General features: G+C 54.0%; 1 protein-coding gene across 4 annotated transcripts in view; it reads right to left on the bottom strand.

The window, feature by feature from the left end:
* Positions 1–492: 492 nt before the first annotated feature.
* Positions 493–22,520, bottom strand: part of MGRN1 (mahogunin ring finger 1) — a 110,757-nt gene continuing 88,729 nt past the window's right edge. For 2 of the 4 annotated variants that reach the window (XM_054041176.1, XM_054041178.1), the window contains 7 exons: positions 19,753–19,912; positions 11,147–11,256; positions 8,558–8,781; positions 7,639–7,762; positions 6,808–6,853; positions 5,353–5,460; positions 493–3,097 (listed from right to left, as the gene is read on the bottom strand). In XM_054041176.1, coding sequence (XP_053897151.1) covers positions 2,874–3,097; positions 5,353–5,460; positions 6,808–6,853; positions 7,639–7,762; positions 8,558–8,781; positions 11,147–11,256; positions 19,753–19,912 — 996 coding nt within the window. In that variant the 3' untranslated portion in view covers positions 493–2,873. Of the gene's footprint in view, positions 3,098–4,293; positions 4,413–5,352; positions 5,461–6,807; positions 6,854–7,638; positions 7,763–8,557; positions 8,782–11,146; positions 11,257–19,752; positions 19,913–22,520 lie in introns of all 4 variants that reach the window. The other 2 variants (XM_054041179.1, XM_054041180.1) reach the window with 2 other exon arrangements.

The following is a 22,520-nucleotide window of genomic DNA, read 5'->3' as shown; positions in this document are numbered from 1 at the left end:
CTCAGAGGGTGGGGCTGGCAGGATGGACACCCCTTAGCACCCCTCCAGCCACAGTCTCCACCAGACCTCTCCCGGGCCAGCTGTGCACATCCTGGGGTCTGAGTGCCATGGGGTATGAGGCCTGGCCTCTGTAAAGGAGTCAGTGTCCACCCGGTGTCCTGCAGGGGGTCACCCTGCAATAGGGCAAACCCAGGCCCGAGTCTGGGCTGCTGCAGGGGCAAAGCACCAGAGACTGATATGTGCTTCCCAGAGGCATGAGAAGGGCCCAGCGCTGCCTGCCCTTGGAGAAGGGGAGTGATTGCCCTGCCCTGTGACTAGGCTGGAGTTTGCAGGAGTTTCAGCCTTTTCAGCTGGGGTCAGCAGCCAGGGGTTTGGTTTGTGAAGGTGCCACAGACCCAAAACTCTTCTCAGCTGCCTGCCCCGGAATGCTCTGCTCCCCCTGCATGGGGCGGAGGATGCACACGGAGACTCCAATAACAGATAAACAGAGGCTATTGCTCCATGGATTTATTACTCTAAACAGAGGAACAAAGGGAGGAGCCCCCAGAAATCCCTGCCGGGGGAGACAGGGGGCTGGCCCATCTCGCTGGGGAGGAGCAGAGAACGAAAGGTGTGACAGCAAACGGAAGCAGACGGCAGCATCCAGCAGCCATGCACACAAATCTGCCCACGGGAATGGGTCCTTGTGGGCACAGCTCCCAGCAGGGACAGGAGACTCCTGCAGGGTCCGGGCCAGCCCCAGGGGTGGGAGACTCCCCACAGCACAGAAAGCAGGAACAAGGCACACGGCAAGGTCACCGCACTGAGCGACATCGATCAAGGCGGGCAAAGGGGGCACCAATGAGGCCACGGGCGCTGGTTATGTACAGTGGGGAAAGGCAGGTGCCCAAACGCCCCCTGCTCCAGGTCCCAGTCTGAAGCTGTGCGCAGAGTGCAGGTCTCCCTCAGCCCCGCAGGCTGCCAGCACCCCCATGCCCTGCTAGCCCCGTCTGGAACCCTGCCCAGTGACCATGCAGCAGTAGGTTAGGACGAGGGGCAGAGAGTCATGCCCCTGAAGATAGCGGTGATGGGAGCTGCCCTACTGCCGAAGGGAGTCACTGCAGTCAGCAGCGAGGGCTAGGGGATGCTTTTCATGGCATCTCCCTGTGCCATGGCCATGCCTGCTCTCTGGGGCAGGGGCCGCAACAGAGCATTGGGAAGACTGCCCCCTCCGCTGCTACAATGCACACCCCATCTCCTCAGCAACAGACACACCCGAGCCCAGGATCGCAGTGGGGGCCCAGGGCTGATCTCCTGCCTCATAAAGGCCCTACCTGGATGGGGGGAGCTGGCTGCAACTCAAAGGGGCCCTGGGTTGGGGGGTGGTTCTCTGCCATGGAGGCCTTTCCCAGGCCCCAGCATGGCAGGAATCCCATAGCAGGGGGCAGGACCCTTCTCGCCCTCCCTGGGCCTCACTGCTGGCAGTGCTGCATGCTGAATGTGGAGCTGCTAGCTTTGGAGAGATGCTGGGTCTGACCCCACCCAGAGCTGAGCGCTTGACTCATCGGCCCTGTCCCAGCCAGGGTGAGACAAGCTGCCGGGCTGCTCCTCCCCCACCTTTGGGGCCCACAGCTGTAACAAGGCCTAGCACTGCCAGTGCGCTGCTCCCCACTCTCTGCAGGCCAGGCTCAGACACACCACAGTGGTGCAGGGACTACGGGGAGATGCCAGGGGCTGGGACTGAGGCCGGGGAAGGGTCTCTCCAGAGCTGGGAGGAGCAGGTGCCCGGGCCTCACCGCAGCAGGGAAAAAGTGCGCAGAGTAGTAAAGGCTGAGGAACGGGCTATTCTCCCTAAGGGCTCCCCTGAACAGTGTCACTCAGCAAGGCCCTGCTGGCCCTGGCCTTGCAGGAAGCCAAGCAGGTACTGCTGGTGGCTGCCTGGCGGGGCAAAGTCCCCACCTTCCGGCAGGACGCTTGTGCTTGTGTCTAAGGACCTCAGAAAGCCACCTGGAGCCCGCGGGTGCTGACAGACCAGGCTGCCCTGGCTGTGAGCTAGGTAAGAGCCTGCCTGCAGCCAGGCATGGCACCTGAGGGCCCAGGAACCAGGGCCTGGCAGGGAGGAGCCACACACGGGCTGGAGGGGGCAGGGTAGCAGGGGTGCCTGAATCCAAGAGCCCTGGTGCAGGATCAGGAAGGGGAGCGGTGGCGCGTGTGCCCCACGCTGGAGATTCGGCTGGATCTTCCCTGGGAAGGACTGACCCAGAGCAGGCTCCCCACAGAGGGGCTGTCCCCCCAGTGAGTGCAGCCGGGGCCCTCATCCCTTTGCAGGGGAAGGCATGAACCCGTCCACCCTGCTCCTCCCACACAAGGCTGCAGGGGAGCGAGCGCCAGCTGCAAAGCAATCATGGGGTCACCAGCTGGCCAGGAGGCAATGCCACGCCCAGGGGACCGACGCCTGGAGGAGAGGAGGTGCCACATGAGCCCAGCTACAGACTGCCCTGGGCTGGGTGCCCCCAGGAGAAAACAGAGCAGGGCCTGGCCGGCCTGCAAGGGATTTACAGGGGAGGGGCAGCGCCAGCCCACAGCTGCAAGCAGTCATCGTGTGTACAAAATATACATGGGAGTGTCCTTCATTTGCACCCCCCACCAGCCCCCTCCCGCTGGCTCCTCGGGGGGGGGGAAGGGGGTGGAGGGGTTAGAACGGGAAGTACTTTAAACATCTTTAAAAAACCAACCTGTGCAAAAGTTGTGCCCGTTGGTGAGGGGAGCGGCCAGTCCCAAGAGGAAAGTGGGCGCCAGGGCCCCAGGGAGCCTGGTTCGAACCTGCTGCAGGGGGCAGCGCCTGCCTTCCTCTTGCCCCATTTACAGACTCATTTAACACACCTGAGCCATGATCAGAGAGTCAGTTGGGGGGCCTGCAGGGCGCGGGCGGCTCCCAGCTCCCTCGGGGAGAGGAGAGCTTGTGCGTGTGGCTTGGGATGTAGTTGAGACCCCCGCAGGCTTGGGCGGAAGGAAAGGCTGCGCGCGTCCTCCGGGCGGAACCGGGGCTGGTCAAAGAGGAGGGGCTGAGTGGGACTGTTGGCGCCATGGCTTGGAAGGGTCTCGGAGTCGGACGACCCTGAACGAGGGGAGAGAGAAAGAGACAGAGACATCACAGCCCCTGCCACCCTCTGATCAGCCTAGGGGGGAGCAGGCGGGCGCAGGATGGGCTGAGCTACAGCTTGGGGGAAATCAGCCAGCATGTGCGCACCGGAGGAGCCCCGTGGGCATGGGACGGTTCTGGGTGGGGGACTCATGCTGCAAACGGGATGCTCCCCACACTCCAGCAGATGCCAGGTATGCCCCGCTCCCCTTTGCTCGGGAAGGGGACTGCCCTGCGCTGGCTCCCAGGACAGAAGGGCTGGGTGGAGACCCACAAGGATTTCCTGTCCAGTTTCTTGGCTTTGCTGACGAGTGGACGAGCCCTGTGCCCTCTGCCACAGTTCAGCAGGACGTGGACCTAGCGGGCACCAGGGCCTAGAGAGGAACCCCCAAGGGTTTCAGGCTCTTGGCCCCCCAGTCTTTGGGGAACCCTGCACACGGTGAGCGGAAGCAGGTCAGATCAGATCTCCGTGTGTGTGTGTGAGAGAGAGGAGGTTTCTGGGCCAGCTCCGCACCCTGGCCACTCATGCTAACAGGACTGAGTTACCCACACGTTTATGGGCTCACATACAGCCATAGGGCCTCCTGCAGGAGCATTCAGCGAGGGGCTGGGGGAGGGTGCTCAGCATAGCAGGGACAGGGCTCCTCTGTTCCTGTCACAGCAGGGGTGGCTGGAGGCACCATGTGCCCCGAGTCGCAAGGAGTGGGCTGAACTCACCTCGCTCTCTTGGGGAGAGGGACACTGGTGCTTTGCCCAGCAGCCTCCCCTCAGAGCCTGGCGGGGTGCTTGGCCTGGCTAGCGCTCGGCAGAGGGGATTCAGTAATGCTGACAGTTGCTGCCAGGGGCTGGGATCAGAGCTGCCAGGTCAGTATACAAAGGAGGCACAAGCTGAGCCGTCTGGAGAGAGAAACCCAGGGAGCAGCTGAACTCCCGGATTTCAGGCCAGTTGGCTCCCACGCCCTGCTCTGGGGCCTGTTACTGCCACCCCGTGGTGAGGGGAAACCACTGCAACAATGCACCGCCCTGGGCCAAGCTGGAAGGGCAGGGAGGGGAGAAGGGGCCAGCCTGGTACTGACACATTCAGCCAGTCTGCCCCCACTACAGCCCCACCCTGAAAGGCTCCTGCCGCCCCATGCAATTCCCTGCGCGTAAGAGAGAATGAGACGACGTACCAGCTTACTCCTCTATCCCAATAGAGCAGGAATCGGGACCCAGTGCTGCCCAGGGCAGGAGCAGGGAGGCAGGCAGAAGGAAGGAGACATTAGAGAGATGCTCAGAACAGACTGTGACTCTACAGGAGAGAACAGGCTGCAACGACTATGGCTGATGGAGCTGCGCTGCGAGCAGCTCAGCCACGAAGCCCCCCGAAGCGCAATCCCCCACCCGCGGCACAGCGAGTGGGGCCCGGCCTGCCCAGAGATGGTCCCTCCCCCGCAGAGTATGAGCCCAGCGCGCCGCGTGTGGCTCATGGTGACAGCATGCATGCTCAGCGGCCCCAGCGTGGCAGGCCCTGCCTCTCCCTCCCTGGGTCAGCAGTATGGAGACGAGGAGCAATAAAGCCAGGAGCCTGCGCTCTTCTCTGGGTGTGCCCGGGATCTGCTGCCAGGTGGGCCCTTACCCTTGGAGGGAGCTCACAGCTGGAGCGCCAGGGCCAGTGATCAGATGTGGCCATCACTAGAGGAGGGAGACCAGGGGTTTTCAGCCCCCCCCCACGTTATGCCTCAACTCATGTATTCATGAATCTTCGGTTGGGGGTGGGAGAAGAGAGAATCTCACCAACTCACATGGGGAAGCCACTATCACACTTGCAATTGGGTTGCCCTCTAGTGGCTGCAGCCTAAAGAGCAGAAAGGAGGAAAGGGGGTGGGGTGGGGGACTGGAAGCAGCAAGACAAAAAGGTGAGGGAGGAGGGGACGGCAAAGGGAGAGGGGAAGTGGAGATATAGGGCAAGTTACCTCTCTGGGAGCCCCACTCGCCCATGCCCCTGGGGGCAGCAGTTAGCTCCATATGATCATGGCAAGTGGGTGCTTTAGGGGAGAGTTTCGCTCTCTGCTGGAGACGAGCTGCCTGATGCAACGATCCAGCCAAGCAAGCTGCAAGCAGGGTGGCTCAGCCCGCAGCGAGTATGCACAGCACAGACCCCTTGCCAAGCCACAGCAGTGCAGCCCCCCACCAATCAGTGCCATGCCAGCACAAGGAGACCTCCCCCGGCCCCCGGGCTGGGCTGTTACCTGGCAGGTACACATCGACTGGGGGGTCGCTCTCCGACTGCGTAAGGCTCCTGTGCTCGCTGCAGCTGCTCTCCGGCAGGATGTCTTCCATGGAGGGCAGGCGGCTACCTGGAGTCAGCAGAGAATGCGGAGAGCTTAGGCCCGCTGCAGCGAGTGGGAGAGAGACAGAGGGCTCTGTGCTGTCTTCCCTCCAGAGGAGAGGCCAGTGCCAACAAGGGCCCCCACTGGCATGTGCCTGGGGAGAACAGGTTCCTTCCCCACTGCCCCTTGCCACGCCCTGCAAACGCTGCCAGGTGACACGGCCAGCGACTGAAAAAGGCACTTCTCTTGTCTGCAGCCGAGACGCTTGAAGACACATCAGGCCTAGGGAGCCCAGCGAAGTCGTGCAGCGCCTCCTGCCATTTGTCCTGCCAGCCCTGCCCTGGGCACTGACCACAGCACCAGAGGGCGAATCCTACCAGCACTGAGCCAGCCCCACGCATGCAGGACACAGCCTGGGTCTTGCCCACCGAGCAGCGCTGGAGCGGGGAGATGGCCACCTGGCATTGGGCAGGATGGAGAACCCACCCCCGGTGCTCTCCTCCCTCCCCATGTGGAAGCCACCTCCCACAGCGGATCAACAGGCAGCCCGGTGCTACTGAGGGTTTGTCTAGGGAATGAGATCTAGGCTTTTAAGTTGCAGTGAAATTTCCCATCAAGTGTTTGGGAATGGTGGGTGCTGCCTGGCACAATGGCCAACTGAGAGCCTCTGCATCCCTCCTGGCCCTCTGGCGCAGGCTGGGGAACATGGCGACAGCAGCAAAGGGGAGGGGAACATACACAGCCAGCCTGGCACTGCACTACTGATCTGCCCCATCAGCCCACCCTGGGAGAGCTCAGCTCCAGGGAGAGCCGTCTGGGAAGGAACGCGTGAGAAATTTCAGTCACTGTCACTTCCCTAGTTCCCAGCGTGGTTTCCCCTTCAGCTTCGGCCACTGTCCAAATGCAGTTTTTAAACACTCCCTTTGGAAGATCTGAGACACGAGAAACGCTGGAGAGTGTCGCAGAGCACAGAGCTCTGCAGATCTTGATAGCTGGGGATTGGTCCTGCTTTGAGCAGGGGGTTGGACTAGATGATCTCCTGAGGTTCCTTCCAACCCTGATATTCTATGATTCTTCACACAAAGATCCCTGTTGCACAAAGTGCATGTTTCACTGGGCCCCAGCAGACACAGGTCAGGCGCTGTGTCTGTGCACAAGCACTAGGGGGTGCTCAGTCTCCAAGGAGATCAGTGACCCGGGCATGTGATTCCAGGCTGAGACCATATCCAACCCCAAGAAGCACCTTCCAGGGGGATTAGAAGGAGCCCTGCCATAAGCCAAGAGAGCAGGGCCAAGAGGCTAGCAGGGGGTCACTTCCAGCCCCAAACTCCACCCTCTAGACTGACTTGTCTCATAGGTATGGGCAGGACGTACCTTGCTGCAGGGACGAGATCTCCTCGATTTCTTCAGCCACCATGCTCTGGAAAAGGAGAGAATAGGACAATCTCTGCAGGCTGGAACCCCTCCCCTCGGACTCAGTATACTCTACCAACGCGCTCAGCAGACTGTGCCCAGGATGGGGGGCAGCCTGTCTGATGCCCTGATACAGGGTGCCCAGCATTATCACACTAGTGCCATACTGGCCTGGGGAATGAGGGTGCCCACCTGTCCGGGCACACCACCCCCTGCTGAAACCCCCTCCTGGAGGTTCCCGGGTGTCAGATGCTGATTGTGGGTGCACTGGGCAGGCCCAGGCTGGGGGGTTCAGAGCTAGGAAGCTGCAGAGCCAACTGCAGTGATTAGAGCCAGAATTAACCTAGATCTCTCTCTAAGGATGCCACCCTGGAACCCTTTTGCACCGACAGGAGCATCCCATGTTAACAAAGCCCTTCAGGCGCCAGCCCCAAGGGTTAGAAATGCCCTCCCTGGCTGTAATTGTAATTGTTCCCATTGTGCCTGGGGGGAGGGGTTGGCAGCATGGGAAACCCAAAGCACTGGGGGTGGGGGGTGGAGAGCTGTGGAGTTAAGGGAGGAGGGGAAGTGTTCAGGTCTCCCCGGGAGTGGACTCCGGGCTCCTTCCCGTCCTACACTAAAGGGTTTACCCCGAGCCCTGTTACTCAGGAAGAGCCTGCCCGAAATGCAGCTCCCCAGACCAGCACCCGTAGCCAGCTGTCATGCTGCAGCCCAGGGAGTGGCCCTTCGCTGGTGCAGGGCTATGGGGCAAGGAGCAGCCAGGGTTGAGCAGCATTTGGGATGGGGACTTACTCCAGGAGAGCTGTTCTCCCTCAGCACCAGCTCGGCCCCGCTCAGCGCTGGCTGGGAGTCCGAGTCCTCAGAGAGCTTCTCCTCGTCCTCTTCATGGATTGGAGACGAAGGAGATCGTAATGCACTGGGAGGGAGGGGGAAGAATGATGTTGCAGAGAGCCACAAAACAGTGATTTCCATTCCCATGGCACCTCCCAGCCCCCGGCAGGCACAGCACAGTGGAAACAGCAGAAGCCAGGAGGTGCACAAGAGTTCAGACAGGGGAACGTGGGATCACGAACCTCCCTCTCATAGAAAGGGCCACAAGGGCATAAGCAGCCACTTCAAGTGCTCAGACCCCTGGTGCGTCTCATCTGAGACACACACCAACAGTCACTTGCACAGAACCTGCTCAGCAGGGCAAAGGGCCACCTCAGGCCTGTTGGGATCTGAACCTGGCATTCCCAGGAGTTTCAGCCCCTTCTTGCAATGCTTGTCAGGGCTCTGCTTCCCGACTGGGCCTCCACGTGTCAAGGGGAGGTTCACCTGCAGCCCTGGGCTTGGGGCGCACGATACCAGAAAATGCTCAAAGGAAGCATGGGCATGGAACTGGGGGTGCAGGACATGCAGGGTGTGAGAGCACGGCTGAAAAACCAGCTTGAAAATCAACTTTCTTCGGCGAGCAGTGAGCCCTCCATGAAGTCCTCCAGCAATCGCAAGGCAGGCATTTCTAAGGCTAAACATGCAGGCACCACCCCAACCTCCCAGCTGTGAGCAGCTGTCGTCCGCCCACTGCTGCAGGATTAGCAGTGCCAGGAGAGCTAGGCGGCAATGCAGAGCCATGGGCCAGGCAAGCCAAGGAGGAAATGACAGGGCTGTACTGTGCTGGGGAGGACCCGAAGGGCCCATGTGAGGAGCAGACTCCTTTGTTGGGGCTGACCTGTCTGGAGATTTGCTCCGCTTGCTCTTTTGAGGGCCGCTCTCCATGGCTCTGTCAATCCCACCTAGCGGGCGGCCGGCAGGGGGCAGCCCATCCACCACGCCGGTGTAGCTGATTTCCTCGTACAGAGGAGCGGAAGGGATGGATGGGGAGATGGAGCGGAGGCCATTCAATGCTTCCAGCAGCGAAATGGGCTCATATCCTGGAGGGATGTTGTCGGAGCTCTGCAGGTGAGGAAAACAGGGGTAATGTTAGGCACCCCCACAAAATTGGACCCAGTGTGAAACTGGGATCCCTTCTTTATTCTTTGCACAGTAAATCCTTTGCTCCTTTAGTGGTTAATTTAAAGGGGCACCATCAGCTTAAAGTTCTGCACACACATCTGTTTCAAACAACAGTCAAAATTCTATAAGGGAAAGACTAGAGAGAGCAATCTCTTATGTGCTTGCTATTGGTCAGTTTATTTCTTTTGCACATCCAACAGCCCTTCCTGCTGCTTCCTCCACATAGCGAGTTTCCTTTGTTGTCTGTCTGGGTCTTTCACATGACTGGGAAACCGGCGGCTGAGGGAATATGCAGTACATGTTGATGGTGTCCTGTTCAAAGCAGTTAAACCAATGTCAACTGAACCCAATTCTTAATCACCATCATCAGTGGCAAACTGCACCTCCATTCTGCACCGTGATGCTCATATTTTGGGGGCGGGCCGGTAAATTCACGGAGGGAAGTTTTTATTGCGCTGAGGAGGAATATAAAGAATATGTTCAGCTCAGCATCTCTGCCACTGACTGAGATGTTATAACCAGTTCACTTTGTGATGCCTTTCAGTGCCAACAACGTCTGCTCTGACAAAGCACAAGTGCCTGGTAGAGGCTGGTGCATGCGTGCCGGAGGACATGGCAGCGAGGTACAGCACATTGTGAGTTTAGGCAGTTGGAGAGGCAGTGAGGGATAGTGGGATAAGCAAGCAATGAAATACTTAATTGCACTGACATTAAAACTGCCCCTAGGTTCCGGGATTATTGCCCCACCAAGCCGGAGGGGGCACTGTTTACAGACACCAGCTCAGAGCTCCTGTTTCAGGAGGCAGCAGACGTGAGGAGACAGTAACAGATTGGTTTATATTGGGGACGTTTTTGTCGCAGTCATGAGGGGCAAGAACCAACCTTTTGATTTTATGTTTTATTTCTAAGCAAAAGCTCAGGTGCTGTAGCTCAGTTCTGAGGCCGGGAGTGGATCCTGCAGTGAAGTCCACAGCAGGGCCCACGCAGGGCCCTGCCAATCAGTCACTGAAACTTACACACGTCTTTAAGCAATGGCTCCCTCTCGCTGGGCACTAACCACCCAGCTGTCCCTGAAGCCTATTGCTCTGCCTACAGCACCACTGCAGGGTGCCCTGCGTGACCCTCAGAAGGCTGCATCTGCAGCTTGCGAGGAGGCTGCGGGCTCTGTCAAGCTTGTATAACAGCATCAGACAACAGCCCTCATCTTTAATGAAGAGATGCGACCTGCAGAGAACACAGGTCCCAGTGTGCCATGCTCCACCATGAGCCAAGCCCCCAGGGGTCCCAGCCGCTCAGTCAAGAGGGTCTATTTGTGATTTGCTCTGCAACCACATCACTGACAACGAGCAGTGCCTGCCCTTGTGAGCAATGTTCAGGATGGAGGCTTCCATTCTAGAGTCTGCAAAGGAATGGGCCAGGATGATGGGAACTGTGTTTATACCTGCAGGCCCCAGTATTTTGGGGCACAGCAACGAGTATGTATAGCAATATGTCAGAACAAGGGCAAGGGGAGCAAGTCTCTGAACGCACTGGAGCCGTCTTAGGTTACACCTTCTTCCCTGACGGGGCTCGTTCAGAACAGCGAACAATGCTGTATTTGACAGTCCCCCAGTGGTGCTGATCACACTAGCTCTGGGAGATCTCACGTATCTCACTATAATTAGCTGTGTACTTACACTGGTTGGGATATGAGCTTCCCCAGGAGAGCTGCACATATAGGGTTATTAGCCAGCCCACGAACAGACCTTAGAGGGGAATCAGGAGGCCAACGGCATTTCATCAAAACAACTTGCGGATGCAGATTTACACACAAGCTCAAACTGTAACCAATTATTCTTCCAAACCAAGAGCTGGGCCACCCCCCTCCAAGACAGGCACTGTATCCTGCATGACCCAGGGAAACCTCTTCATGCTATGGCACACAGTGGCAGTTCCCGCTCAAAGTCATGCTGGCTAACAAAAGAGCGGAGACCGGGCCTGAAACAGCTTCATAAACCTGGCGTGGAGGGTAGCAGACATTCTGAAAAGCCACAAGCCATGGGGAGGGCTGCTCCCCAGCTATCAAGGGGTTCAAGAAGAGCAGGAGGTTCGAATGCTCAAGCATGAAGCTGATCCAAGTAGGAAAGGCTCACCCCAAACACAGTTCGAAGGGCTTTGGCCAACAGCCTCAGGAAAGGACATCCACAGATGGACCAAGCCAATGGAAATGGAGCCTGGGCATGGAGAACAGAGAGCCTGCCCGATCTCCGCTCGCTGGGTGGGGGGACACAGGGCCAGAAGCCACACAGGGTTGTGAGTTACTTACAGAGTGCTCATCATGGTCCATGGTCTGGGCCAGGACGGGGCTGAACGAAACGGGCGACAAAGCCCCAGGCTTCTTCCTCACGGCTCGGATCTGCAGCAGGGCGCGGAAGGCTAGGAGGGAACATTGTACAGGTGACTAGTCGGCCAAAGCAGCATGTCAGACAGTGCCACCTTGTGCCACAGCAACTCCTCTAGGACACGGCTCAGACACTGCGCTAGCGGGCAGAATTCACCATGGTGAAACCCTGCACCCCAGAGAGCAGGGGCTCCTGGGGGGAGCTGCCTCCAGCTGACTGGCACCAATTTCAGGCTAAGGTCTCGCAGCTGAACACATGGAAGGCAAGTGCTGATGTCCAGTCCCCTTAGCTCATCTGCTAGTGCAAGAAACTGGAGAGAGGAGCAGTCTGTCAGCAGACAGAGCCCTTGGCCCCAAGCAGCGTCTGTAGTGAATGAAATGGCAGCTCTATTTATATGGAAATACAGCCCCATGACCTTCTGGAAGCGCCCACTCTCATAACTAACCTGGGGGGTGCTGCTTCACCTGAGCATGACCCTACATCTGCTGCCAGCGCCAGCTGTGTCAGTCTGCCCCCAGCCAGTAACCCGCAGGGAGGAGAGGGGCTGACGCATGGCAGGAGGCCAGAAGTTGGTACCCGAGTACACTGTGATGATCCCCAACGCAGGCCCAGGGCAAAGATGCAGTCACCAGGGCACCTTGGGGCAGCTCTGCCAGGCCCTCAGACTGGCGGGGGCCCAGGAAGACTCCCTGATGCACGAGGTGCTGCACTAGTGCTGAGAGGTGTGGGGGTGGGGCCAGGTCTGGGGCTACTCCCAGAGAAGTGACAAGGAGAAAAAAGCAGGCCAGGCCCTGACAGATTTGCACGCAGAGTGCCAAGGAGACGGTCAGCAGCTCTCTGTGACTGCTCTGCAAGAACTGCACCAGGGGGCAGGAGACACAGCTCCCCCTGCTATTTCTCAGCCTCAGATTTGTGGCTCCAGGCCAGGGTGGGGGCGAGGAGCTGGCCACTGTTAATGGGGCATTAATTTTCTGGTAACGGGGGGAGTTAAGCGATGACTTATTCACACGCTGGGGTAGGAGGCACATCAGATGTGCTGAAATCCCCCAATGAACAAGACTCCGAGATGGTCTGAAATGGGTCCTGGCCCATCCCATACAAAGGGATCAAGGTGGTTAAACTCGGGCCCCCTTGTTTCGTTGCACAGAACGTTTCATTCACAGGCTCACGTTTGCCTCCATGTCATTACCCTAGAGTCTCTGCCCAGGGTGCAGACAAATCAATGGGTCCTTTTGAGGGAAAAAAATAGATTATTTTCTTCACTATCTATCAAGGGTTGCTATTTAAATTACAAGTTTTTCTTTTTAAAAAGAAACCTGTTTAAAATGAAATCTGAATTTAACACAAAATAGGTTAAGGCCTAAACTTACTATAATTTTTAAAAACATTTAAATAAAAAATAAATATACGGATTCCCCGAGCCTCTATCAAAAACTCGGAGATAAAGTGTCTGCTTCATTGGTGTAAAGCAGGGATCAGCAACCTTTGGCACATGGCCCACCAGGGTAAGGCCCCGGCAGGCCAGGCCGGTTTGTTTACTTGCCGCGTCTGCAGGTTCGGCGGATCGCGGCTCCCACTGGTTCACCGCTCCAAGCCAATGGGGGCTGCGGGAAGCGGCACGGGACGAGGGATGTGCTGGTCGCGGCTTCCCGCCGCCCCCATTGGCCTGGAGTGGTGAACCGCGGCCAGTGGGAGCTGCGATCGGCTGAACTTGCGGATGCTGCAGGTAAACAAAGCAGCCTGGCCCGCCAGGGGGGTTACTCTGGTGGGCCATGTGCCAAACGTTGCTGATCCGTGGTGTAAAGAATCCAGGGAACACATCTAACTTTTGAGATCAAGCTTTATAAATATGGCACATTAGGTAATGCACTGTATTAAGGGCTTATTTTGTTTAATAAAAAATCAATTTTATGTGCTGATTTGTGTGTTTAATTAAATTCCAGTTACCATCCTATTGCAGCTTAACACAAATTCTGAGAAAAAAGTTAATTAGCTAGTACATACACAATACATCATTCACCATTTTCTAACATACTAAAAATATACAATTAATAAGAATTTGAAAATATTAAGCTATATAATTTCTTAAATAAATGTATGTAGTTATAGTGTACTGTCCTAGGTATCAAAAAGATGTCCTAAATCTAGTGTAAAGGCTCTATTTAGTTGTAAATCAACATGTTTTAATGGTTATATCAACCAATGACAAGGCACCTTTCTGTAGAAATAACTGAAGTACAGGTGGCAAAGTTGATTTAAATTGATTATTTCAATCAAGGCTGTTCTTGTGACGATTTACGTCAATTCACCCTGCCTCCATCTCATTTCTTGCCCCAACTCACTCTCTGAAGAGCTCTAATTTTGTCACTTTGCTCAGACTTAGGTTAAAGGGAGCCTATACATATACCAGGCTTGCAACTTATGCAGCTTGCAGGTTGCTTGTGCTTAAAGACAACCCAGGGATTAGTCAGTTTCCCTGCTGCACTCAGCTGCTAGCAGGGGCAGCCTGAAGCCAGAGGTTACAGGGAGTTTGAGCTGCGTTGGCTGTAACTTTGTCTAAATTCAGTTTCAGGCCCAGACAAGAGCCTCTGATCAGGATGCTGCTGCGGACTTGGATGCTTGAGGCACTGCACACTACCCAATTGTCTAGGTAAGGGACATGCTGGACACCTAGGCAGTGCAGGCAGGCTGATACACGTGCCAAGCCAAAGGGGAGCACCGGGTATTGGCTGCGTGTATCTCAAACTACAACGTGAAGGTGCTTCTTGTGGCCTGGATGTATCATCAGGAGTATGTGTCCTGCACATCAAGGGCAGCATACCAATCTCCACCCTCCAGTGAAGGGTAATGGAAGCGAGGGTGACCATCCGGAACTTGATTTTCTTAACAAAGCAGTTCAACTTCCTGGAAGTTTTGGGGAATTAAGAATAGAATCCCTCTGTGATGACAATGAACCTTTTCTATTACACTCAATTGCAGAAGAGACCGTACTTCTGAGAGTAATACACTCTTCTGAGTTGGTCCCTGAAAAGGGACAGGGAAGGTGGGCTGGGGAGAGGGAGGTGAACCGGATAACACATTCCTCTTCACAGTGCTGAGCACCCACCTGTCTGATGTTATTTCAGTTCCAAGCACTGTAAAGGTGCAGTAAGCATCTTTCAAAAGGTGGGATACATGGAGAAACTGGTATGCTGTCAAAGTGACTGTTAAGAAGCTGTCAATGTCTAGTGAGAAGGGCCTGATGGAGACAAAGCCGTCTGGTGCCATTGAGAAGGGCTGGATCGTCTCTTAAGAGTCCTGGAATCTCTGCTGGAAATGTGATCTGTGGTAGGGCAGAGGTCTAAACTGTTTCCTCTTTTAGATTGGGGTGTACACCCTCCTTGATCTCAGTCGTCCAGGAGTTTTTCAGGGTGCACGTGATGTCAGTCTTTTGAGAGAACAATTCAGACTGCTCAAATGGCAAATCCCAGATTGCAGCTCCTTTGGAATTCCAGACACCTGGAGCCACGGGGAACATCTCATTGCAAGGACAGTGGCCATGGATCACAAGGCCATATCAGTTGCATCAATAGCTGCGAGGAGGGATGTTTTTGCCATGAGGTGCCCTTCAGAGCCATAAACTGTTCCCTAGGCTTCTCTGGTAGTCTGGCTAAAGCTGTAAAATTAATACAATTATATTTGCACAGGAGAACTTGATGGTTAGCCACCCACATCTGCAGAGTAACTGTAGAGTGAGCTTTCCTGCCATATGTAGCCAGTCTCTTGAGCAACTTATCTTTAAGCTTGGCTTTGAGATGAGACAGGTGGGAATGCTTATTGGCAGCCAAAACCACCAGTGAGTTGGAGACATCAGAGAGTGTGATAACTGATAACAATCAGAATCCATTTGAGGAGCTTGGTAGCATCTTTCCAGTCTGTTGGCTGCAGGTGGAATAGAAACTGGGGTCTGCCCAAGGTTTTTCTCTGGTCTCAAGCAGGGCTTCTTCAATGGGAAGGACCACACTTCCCATAGCAGGTGTTTGTGCAGCATCAAAGAGACTGTGCAGATTTTCTTGAACGAACTTCACCTGCACTCCTAAAGAAGAGGCCACTCTTCTCATTAGGTCCTGGACGACCTTGAAGTCCTCTGGAGGTGACTCTGCGGGTGACAGCCTTGTCTGGAGACTATGAAGAAGTGCATGAAGGGACAACCAGGGGTTACTTGAGTATTTCACCCTCCTCAATAGGGGACAATCGGAGGAGCCTGGTGAATGGCTTCTTGGATTGGAGAAGGGGACCCCGGCTGGTCTGAGATTCTGAAGGAGGTCTCAGCTCCCTTGGAATGGGCCATGATCAGTATGGCCAAGGGGGGAACTCCACAGTTGGAGCCTCCCACAGTGGAGGGCACCATCTTGGGGCTTCCTTGAAAAAAGACAAGTCATAGTCCTTAGAATCCGTGCCCCGTCACCATGTCTATGAGGTGATCTGAAAGGTCAGGATGGTGACAGAGTTCCGAGTCTGAAGAGGGAATGTATGACTCCTCAGGGAACAGAGGGAGCATTCCTGTTGGGGCTCATAGGGGTCTTGAGAGAGATGGGCCCTGCAGTCCATATATAGCACGGAATAAGGAGGTCTGAATGCCGATGAGGTAATGGGTGTTGGCAGTGTTGAAGTTGACTGTATCAGTGATGACAAAGGCTTCGGTTGTGCTTATCGCGCTGGCAAAGCTGACTTCATCGGTGGTCCCGGGTATGTTGAAAATACTGGCAATGTCTATCGCACTAGATGTGTCTGTGTGGATGCTGCCACGTGTGTCTACAGTATGGACAGGGCCAATGGTGCTGATAGCACTGAGAATGCCAAAGACCCTGTGGTGGTCAATACCAGAGCTGGATGCTGCAGTAATGGAGAGGCTGGTAAAAGGAGACACCCAAGATCTCTTGAAGATAGGAAGGCTTAAGGAGCCAGAGGCACTGACTCGATCATTGGTGGATCCAGCATTGCCAAGGTGGTCTGGATTGTCTGTACAGGTGAAGAGGGGCCCAGTAAAGATAAAGGCACAGGACTCAATGGCCCTGGAGGAACTGGAGTCTGATGGAGCTGGTGAGTGCTTATGTTTACAATGCCTCGAACCGGTACTGAAGGACTTACTGGAAGACTTGCTCGGTGAAGACTGAGATTACAACTGCTTGTCAGCATCGGAATGTTTCGGGTGCTTTGAGGATGCTGACGGTGAGAGGAAGAGCAGTGCTTTTCTCCTGACTTGCACTCCGAGATGTGGGCAGCTGGAGGAGCATTCCTTGTGGATTCAGAATCCATCATCTAATGTGCAGGTTCAGTGCCAAGGCAAACCAACCACCACAGTGAACTTTTCGGCAGAAATCCCTCTGCTTTTCTCTTCTAGTGGGGGAAGAGATACAAACTGGATATCTGTCCCTCACAAGACCTTTCCCTAGTTAGATTAAGCAGTTTTTGTGCCTGTCCGTGCCAAGGAACAGAGAGGGAGGTGGCGGACATGCCCCTTTCATGGCCTTGGCTCAATGCACAGGGAGAGTAGGAGTGCATGCGCCACCTAGTGGTACTGCTGGCAAAAGCCTTTGACTTGAATGCACTGGGCACCCGTATGCCTGCAGTGTAACATACATGTGCACAATCACTTGTTTTATCTAGTAGTTATTACAAAAAAGAAAATCTACACACTTCAGCCTGTCTCCCCCTAGTGTGTGTCTTCCTCTCAACCCAGTTCTTATCCTTTCCCCCCACTTCTGTGTACTTCTGAGTTCTACATTCCTCTACTGTCAGCAAATAGAAACGCTCTGCCAGTAGGTTTCACAGCTCTCATCTCCCTCTAGTGGCCAGTTCACAAGGAAGATAACAGCCTTCTATTACTACCAGTTACTCAGCTCAAGCGGCAGAGATCTGTGCTGTGGATCTAAAGATCCCAAACCCGCTGGTGACCCATGTGAGGGTCAATATGGTTCCACATGAGGGCATCAGTTTTTTCAGTAAGTTTAAAAAAAAAAAAAAGAAAATGATATAAAAGACTATGTTCAAAAGAATGTTAAGATTGTACAGTGAAGCGCTCATAAGTTAGCCTTAAATCTGGTATTTCCTGTCCGTACAACCTTAATTTGCCTGCTCCCCAATGCAAATGCATTATGATATAGTCTTTAGTTACATGATCAGATGCTGTTTTTTCCACAGGATCTTCTGAAGACCCAGCTATCCTTTTTAATGGTGATCTGGAAACAAATAGGGGTTTTCTTTGTTTGCTTTTTTATGCATAAAGAATGCCTGAAAGGGATTCTGTGGTGTCTAGAACAGAGGAGTTTGAGAGCGCTCTATGGTCCACGCTACGTTCTAGGTCTTAGAAGCCACCAGAAACCAGCCACAGCGGCAGTATATATGAAGCCAGGCTGTGTGCGTGTGCATGTATTTAGTTAACATGATTATTTGGGACCCAACTGCGCCTTTGTGGCTTCGTCACATTTTTGTTATGTAAACAGCAAAAGCATAAGAGTTTTCTATTTAAAAAGAGGTTACTTTTGAGCAGGGAGGGTTCTTTTTCTTGGAGTACTCTATGGATCACTTGTTGATTCCCTGCTCTATTCATTCCCTCTGAGGCACCTGGCATTAGCCACTGTCAGAGGACAGGATACTGGGCTAGATGGACCTTTGGTCTGATCCAGTATGGCCGTTCTTATGGAGGGCTAGAGAATTAAGGTGATATCACAAGTATCAAGGAATTGAAACCCAAGGAATTGCAAGGAGAAATGATGTCTAGTGGAACCATTTAAAAGTCTCTGTTGAAGATTTAAATATCCCCATCCTTTCAATTAAAGACCTATAAAGCTACTGCCCATTTCTCTGGTCTTTTCTCAGCAATTATTTCCCTCTCTCTCAGCTCCTCCATTACCCCTGACTCCCCCCAGCCTGTGCACTGCTTCTGGGGGTGTGGGAAATATGGTTCTGTATTGCAGTTTAAATTAATTATTACTCAGAGTTCTGTATTAATACGCTTAGTAAGGAATCTATTTGTCAAAAAACATTTCCTGAATCTTTTTTTGTTGTCTGTATTGTTACAGACATACTTGCTGACAGGTATTTTGAAATAAATGACCAAAAATAATTGAAACTGGTGTGATTATTTTGTGTTATTTTGACAAATAAAATATGCAGCATTTTGCAGAATTTTAAAATATTGTGCACGGAATTTTTAATTTTTTGGCACAGAATTCCCCCAGGAGTCGTATTTGGTGCATTTATGAGCACAAGAGAGAACACTATCTTCTGAAGCAGCCGGAGACACTTAAATATTTATATTGCAGTAGCACCCAGAGATCCCAAGCAGGGTCAGCTTCCCAGTATGTTGGGCACTCCACAAATGCATACCAAGACAGGCCTTGTCCCAAAGATCTTACAGTCCAAGACAGCGAGCGGGGGACAGACTGGAGGGGATCCAGGATGGAGCAGGGAGAGAGGAACTCAAGGCAACAGCTGTAAATACATGTTTGAGGAATTTGGAAGTGAAGGGTACAGGAGAGATGGGGCAGTAATTGAAGAGGTAGGTGAGTATGGAATAGATTCAATACATCAGATACCATGGTTTGATTCCTGCTGATCATATGGCTTTGGGGTGGCCAACAAACAAGCAGGGAAAGCCAACTGCTTCAGGCCCTTTCAAACCATAACACTAAGCTGCTTAGTTTAAGGTTAGCCACCCAGCCCCAGAGATACACTGGTTACAATTCAACGAGCTTGTGTCCATGCTAGGCCCTCCTGGGGCTCAGAAGAATGCTCATGCCTGGAAGAGCTCATGAGAGCCGAGGCCCAACTTGCAACCCCCCAACCGGCCTGATTAGCTCACAGCATGGGGACATGCTTGTGACCTAATCCAATTTGCCGTCTTATTCCCAGGAACTGCTGAAATATTAACAGCGCACTTAGCTGGAGACAGGGCTGCAGTTACTCTACTCTGCATCAGGCATTCATGTTTTGAATGAATAGGCCCTGAATTAGCCGATATGGAAAGGATTTAACACCTCCACGTGCTCGACGAAAAGCAGGCTGGTGGCAGAAGCCGAACAGACTTCTCACTCGCAAGAGCGCCATTGATTTAATAGAATGTCAGTGAGTTAGCATCAACCCTCTAGAGTGACAGTTTGCTTCAGGAAAAATGGTGGTGCTTATATAAAAGACACGCCCCTTTCCTCTCCCAGATGGGGCTGCCAGCTTGACACACAGAGTGAGTGGACTGAAAGGAAGATAAAGGTACACGTTGCTGGGACATTGGGTGGAGGAACCTAAGCAGGCTGCAGTCCATCTGGACGTTGCCTCCCCTTTTGGTCCCACTGGCCAAGCGGGAGGGGAGAGAATCAGACAACAAGTTACTGCCCCACCCATGATCCCAGGGCACCAACCAGTCACCTGTGATGCTGGTAGGTAAAGCCACCCCTGCCCAGCTAGGTTAGGGCTTTTGTACCCGAACGGGGAGACTGCATCTACCCACTGGATGGCAGCGAGACTAGCGCCCTCTCTTGAGTGTACTCACGCAGCCTGCAGATGGGGCAGTTGTTGGCCTGGTAGCGCAGGGTGTCTGCACAGGAATTGCACAAGCACAGGTGCCTGCAGGGCAGGATGAGGGTGTCTCGCAGGTCGGACAGGCACACCACGCACTCGTTGCTGTTGTCACTGTTCTCATCGTCGGAAGGCTGTTACGAGAAGAGAGGCAGTGCCACGTGAATGTAGGTGCTTCACAGGGATGGAAAGGAACACTGCAATCCAATGAGGTCCTTGCAGCTCAAAGGTGAAATATGGCTCAAAAGGTAAAGCGGCTGCAATCCATACCCAAGGAGCGCAATCTATTTAACTTAAAGAGAAGGTTAAGGGGTGATGATCACAGTCCATGAGTATCTACACGGGGAATGAATATTTGATAATGAGATCTTCAGTCTAGCACAGAAAGGTCTAACACACTATACACTTTTTAACCACTGCAACAATTTACCAAGGGTCGTAGTGGATTCTCCATCACTGGCAACTTTTAAAACCAAGACTGGATGTTTAGAAAAACATTTGTTCTAGGCAGCATTTTGGGGCAGGTCCCTGGCCTGTGTCCTACAGGAGGACAGTCTAAGGCTCCTGTCCAGCCTTCTTCCCCTGCAACTGAACAGACAACCAGCAGGGGAGCTGCTGAGCAGCAGGAGGGAAGGGGCAGCAGCTGCCCACAGTTCAAACCAGAGCTGCACCAGGGATGCTGGGGTAGTGGCAGTGGGAGGTGATGGCACCTACCATCTCCTCCTGCTAATTCACACACATTAATTTCGAAGCCCTGGATACAGCTCAGGGAGCACTGTCCATTCAGAATCCAACACTTGTGACAGTCACCCTCCAGGGCTGCAATGCAGAGCCTCAAGGGCCTCGAAGCAGCCCCGGGGCCACAGGCTGCTGCAGGGAGTTTGTGGCTTTGTTCAAAGTGAGATACCTAGGGTGGGAGAGGGAAGATGCCTCCGTCCCCCTTGGTGTAACACTGGTGCAGTTTGGGCTCTATTATATGGCTTTTATTAAACAAAGCCCTGCAACTTGCAGCTGACACTCAAATGCAGCAGTTGCTACAAAGAAGAACTTGCTCCCAGTCACAGCAGCTCCCTCTGCTAGAGCCGGGGGGGGAGGGGTGATCTTTCCAGCCCAGGGTAGACCCTGCTCCCCCCACACCAGCACCCCTTGCTGAAGCTGGAGCAGTCACAATTGTTGGGGCCCAACCATTAGTGACTTCAGTGATGTGCACAAACATGCTCATCCTTTCGCGTGAGTTCCCTTTGCTGATGCACGCTGGGCTGCACGCCGCACTGTGGGGCGACCGAGACGTAAACAAGACGACAGCATCTGCTCCTGCCAGATGAGCGAGCCAGCCCGCGGACCACGCTAGCGAGCGGCTGGAAGCTGCCTGCGCACATCGTGTGCGCTCTTGATCTATTTCAGGGTTCCTGCGTGTTGCTCAAGGACGTCCTTCCTCTCCCCTTTTCACACTGGCTGCTCAGTGTACTGGAACTGAACGACAAACAGCCCGAAGTCACGAACTGACTGGGCTCTGTCTGAAAGAACTGAGTCCAAGGGCTCATCAGAAGACAGCAGGAGCACAAAGAGGAGTCTCTTAGGAGACCAGGTAATAGGATCTGAATAAAGTTCCCAGCCTCCTGATGGTGCTACTTGGTGGAGCAGCCACACAGAGGACACAGATAGTTAGCACAGGACTGGGAAAAGGCTGGGGGAGAAGGGGCGGGGCTTCCCCTGTTCAGTTTCCTTCCGAATCCCACTCCCTCCCGCAAGCGCATCATTGGGGAATCGAGTACAGCACTCACAAAAGCAGTCGAATTTGTAGAGGCCAACACCTGACACTCACCATGCTTCTTATCTGCAGAGCACTTCACAGATGAATACTCTCAGCCTCTCCCCCCCCGTCCCCCGAGCTGGAAAGGTCAGCATTATGGATGGGTAAACTGAGGCTCAGAGAAGTTACATGACTTGCCCAAGGCCATGCAATAAATAAGAACCCAGGATCAAATTCCAGGCTTGTCTTCTCAAGAAGGGGCTGATTATGTTTGTAGTTGAAGCATTTTCCATATAATCCCTTTGGCACTAGTGAGACTCCCCAGAGTCAACTCCTCCACTGCTGCAGGGACATGCAGAGAACAGCAGTCCATTCCAACACCTGCCCAGGCCCAAGGGATGCACTGCACTGGCAGACCCAGCACATGGGGAATCTTAACCCCTGGCAATAAGGAGCCAGCCTGCACACACTAACAGCGCAGCCACAGTAGCAAACCTCAGGGATCACGAGGAGAGAGCCTTCCTCAGCCTGCCCTGTGCTAATGGATGAGTCAGTTGCAAGGAGCGATCTTGGGGGTTGGGGTGGGGGTGGGATCAAGGGCCACTTCCGGGGGAGGAAAAGGAAGACATTTCCGGGCTGGGAAGCAGCCTGTGCAGGGCACCAGAGACAGAGCACACAGTAGCTGAGACTGGCACGGCTCTTCTTGTGATAGATCGTTATTGGTATGGGCTATGCAGAGAGGTGTCCACTGAAACTCAGCAGCAGCTGGTGCCTAACTCCCTCTAGCTCCTTTGAACGTCAGGCACAGCACCCATCCTCAGGCTGCCGAACAAAACCTAAGGGGACAAATTCACCACTGACTGTGGCATCACAACAGAAGGGCCTGGTCCGCCATGATTAGTAGTAAGGTAACATGGCCTATTTCAATCCCAAACTGAGTGAGGGGCAGCGGCTGTGAGGAGTCTCTGATCCTTCCCGTCACCTCCGGA

This window comes from Malaclemys terrapin, chromosome 10, assembly GCF_027887155.1.
Source record: "Malaclemys terrapin pileata isolate rMalTer1 chromosome 10, rMalTer1.hap1, whole genome shotgun sequence".
Classification (NCBI taxonomy): Eukaryota; Metazoa; Chordata; order Testudines; family Emydidae; genus Malaclemys; species Malaclemys terrapin.
The sequence above is the reverse complement of the archived record's forward strand: the minus strand, read 5'-3'. Positions and strand labels throughout refer to the sequence as shown.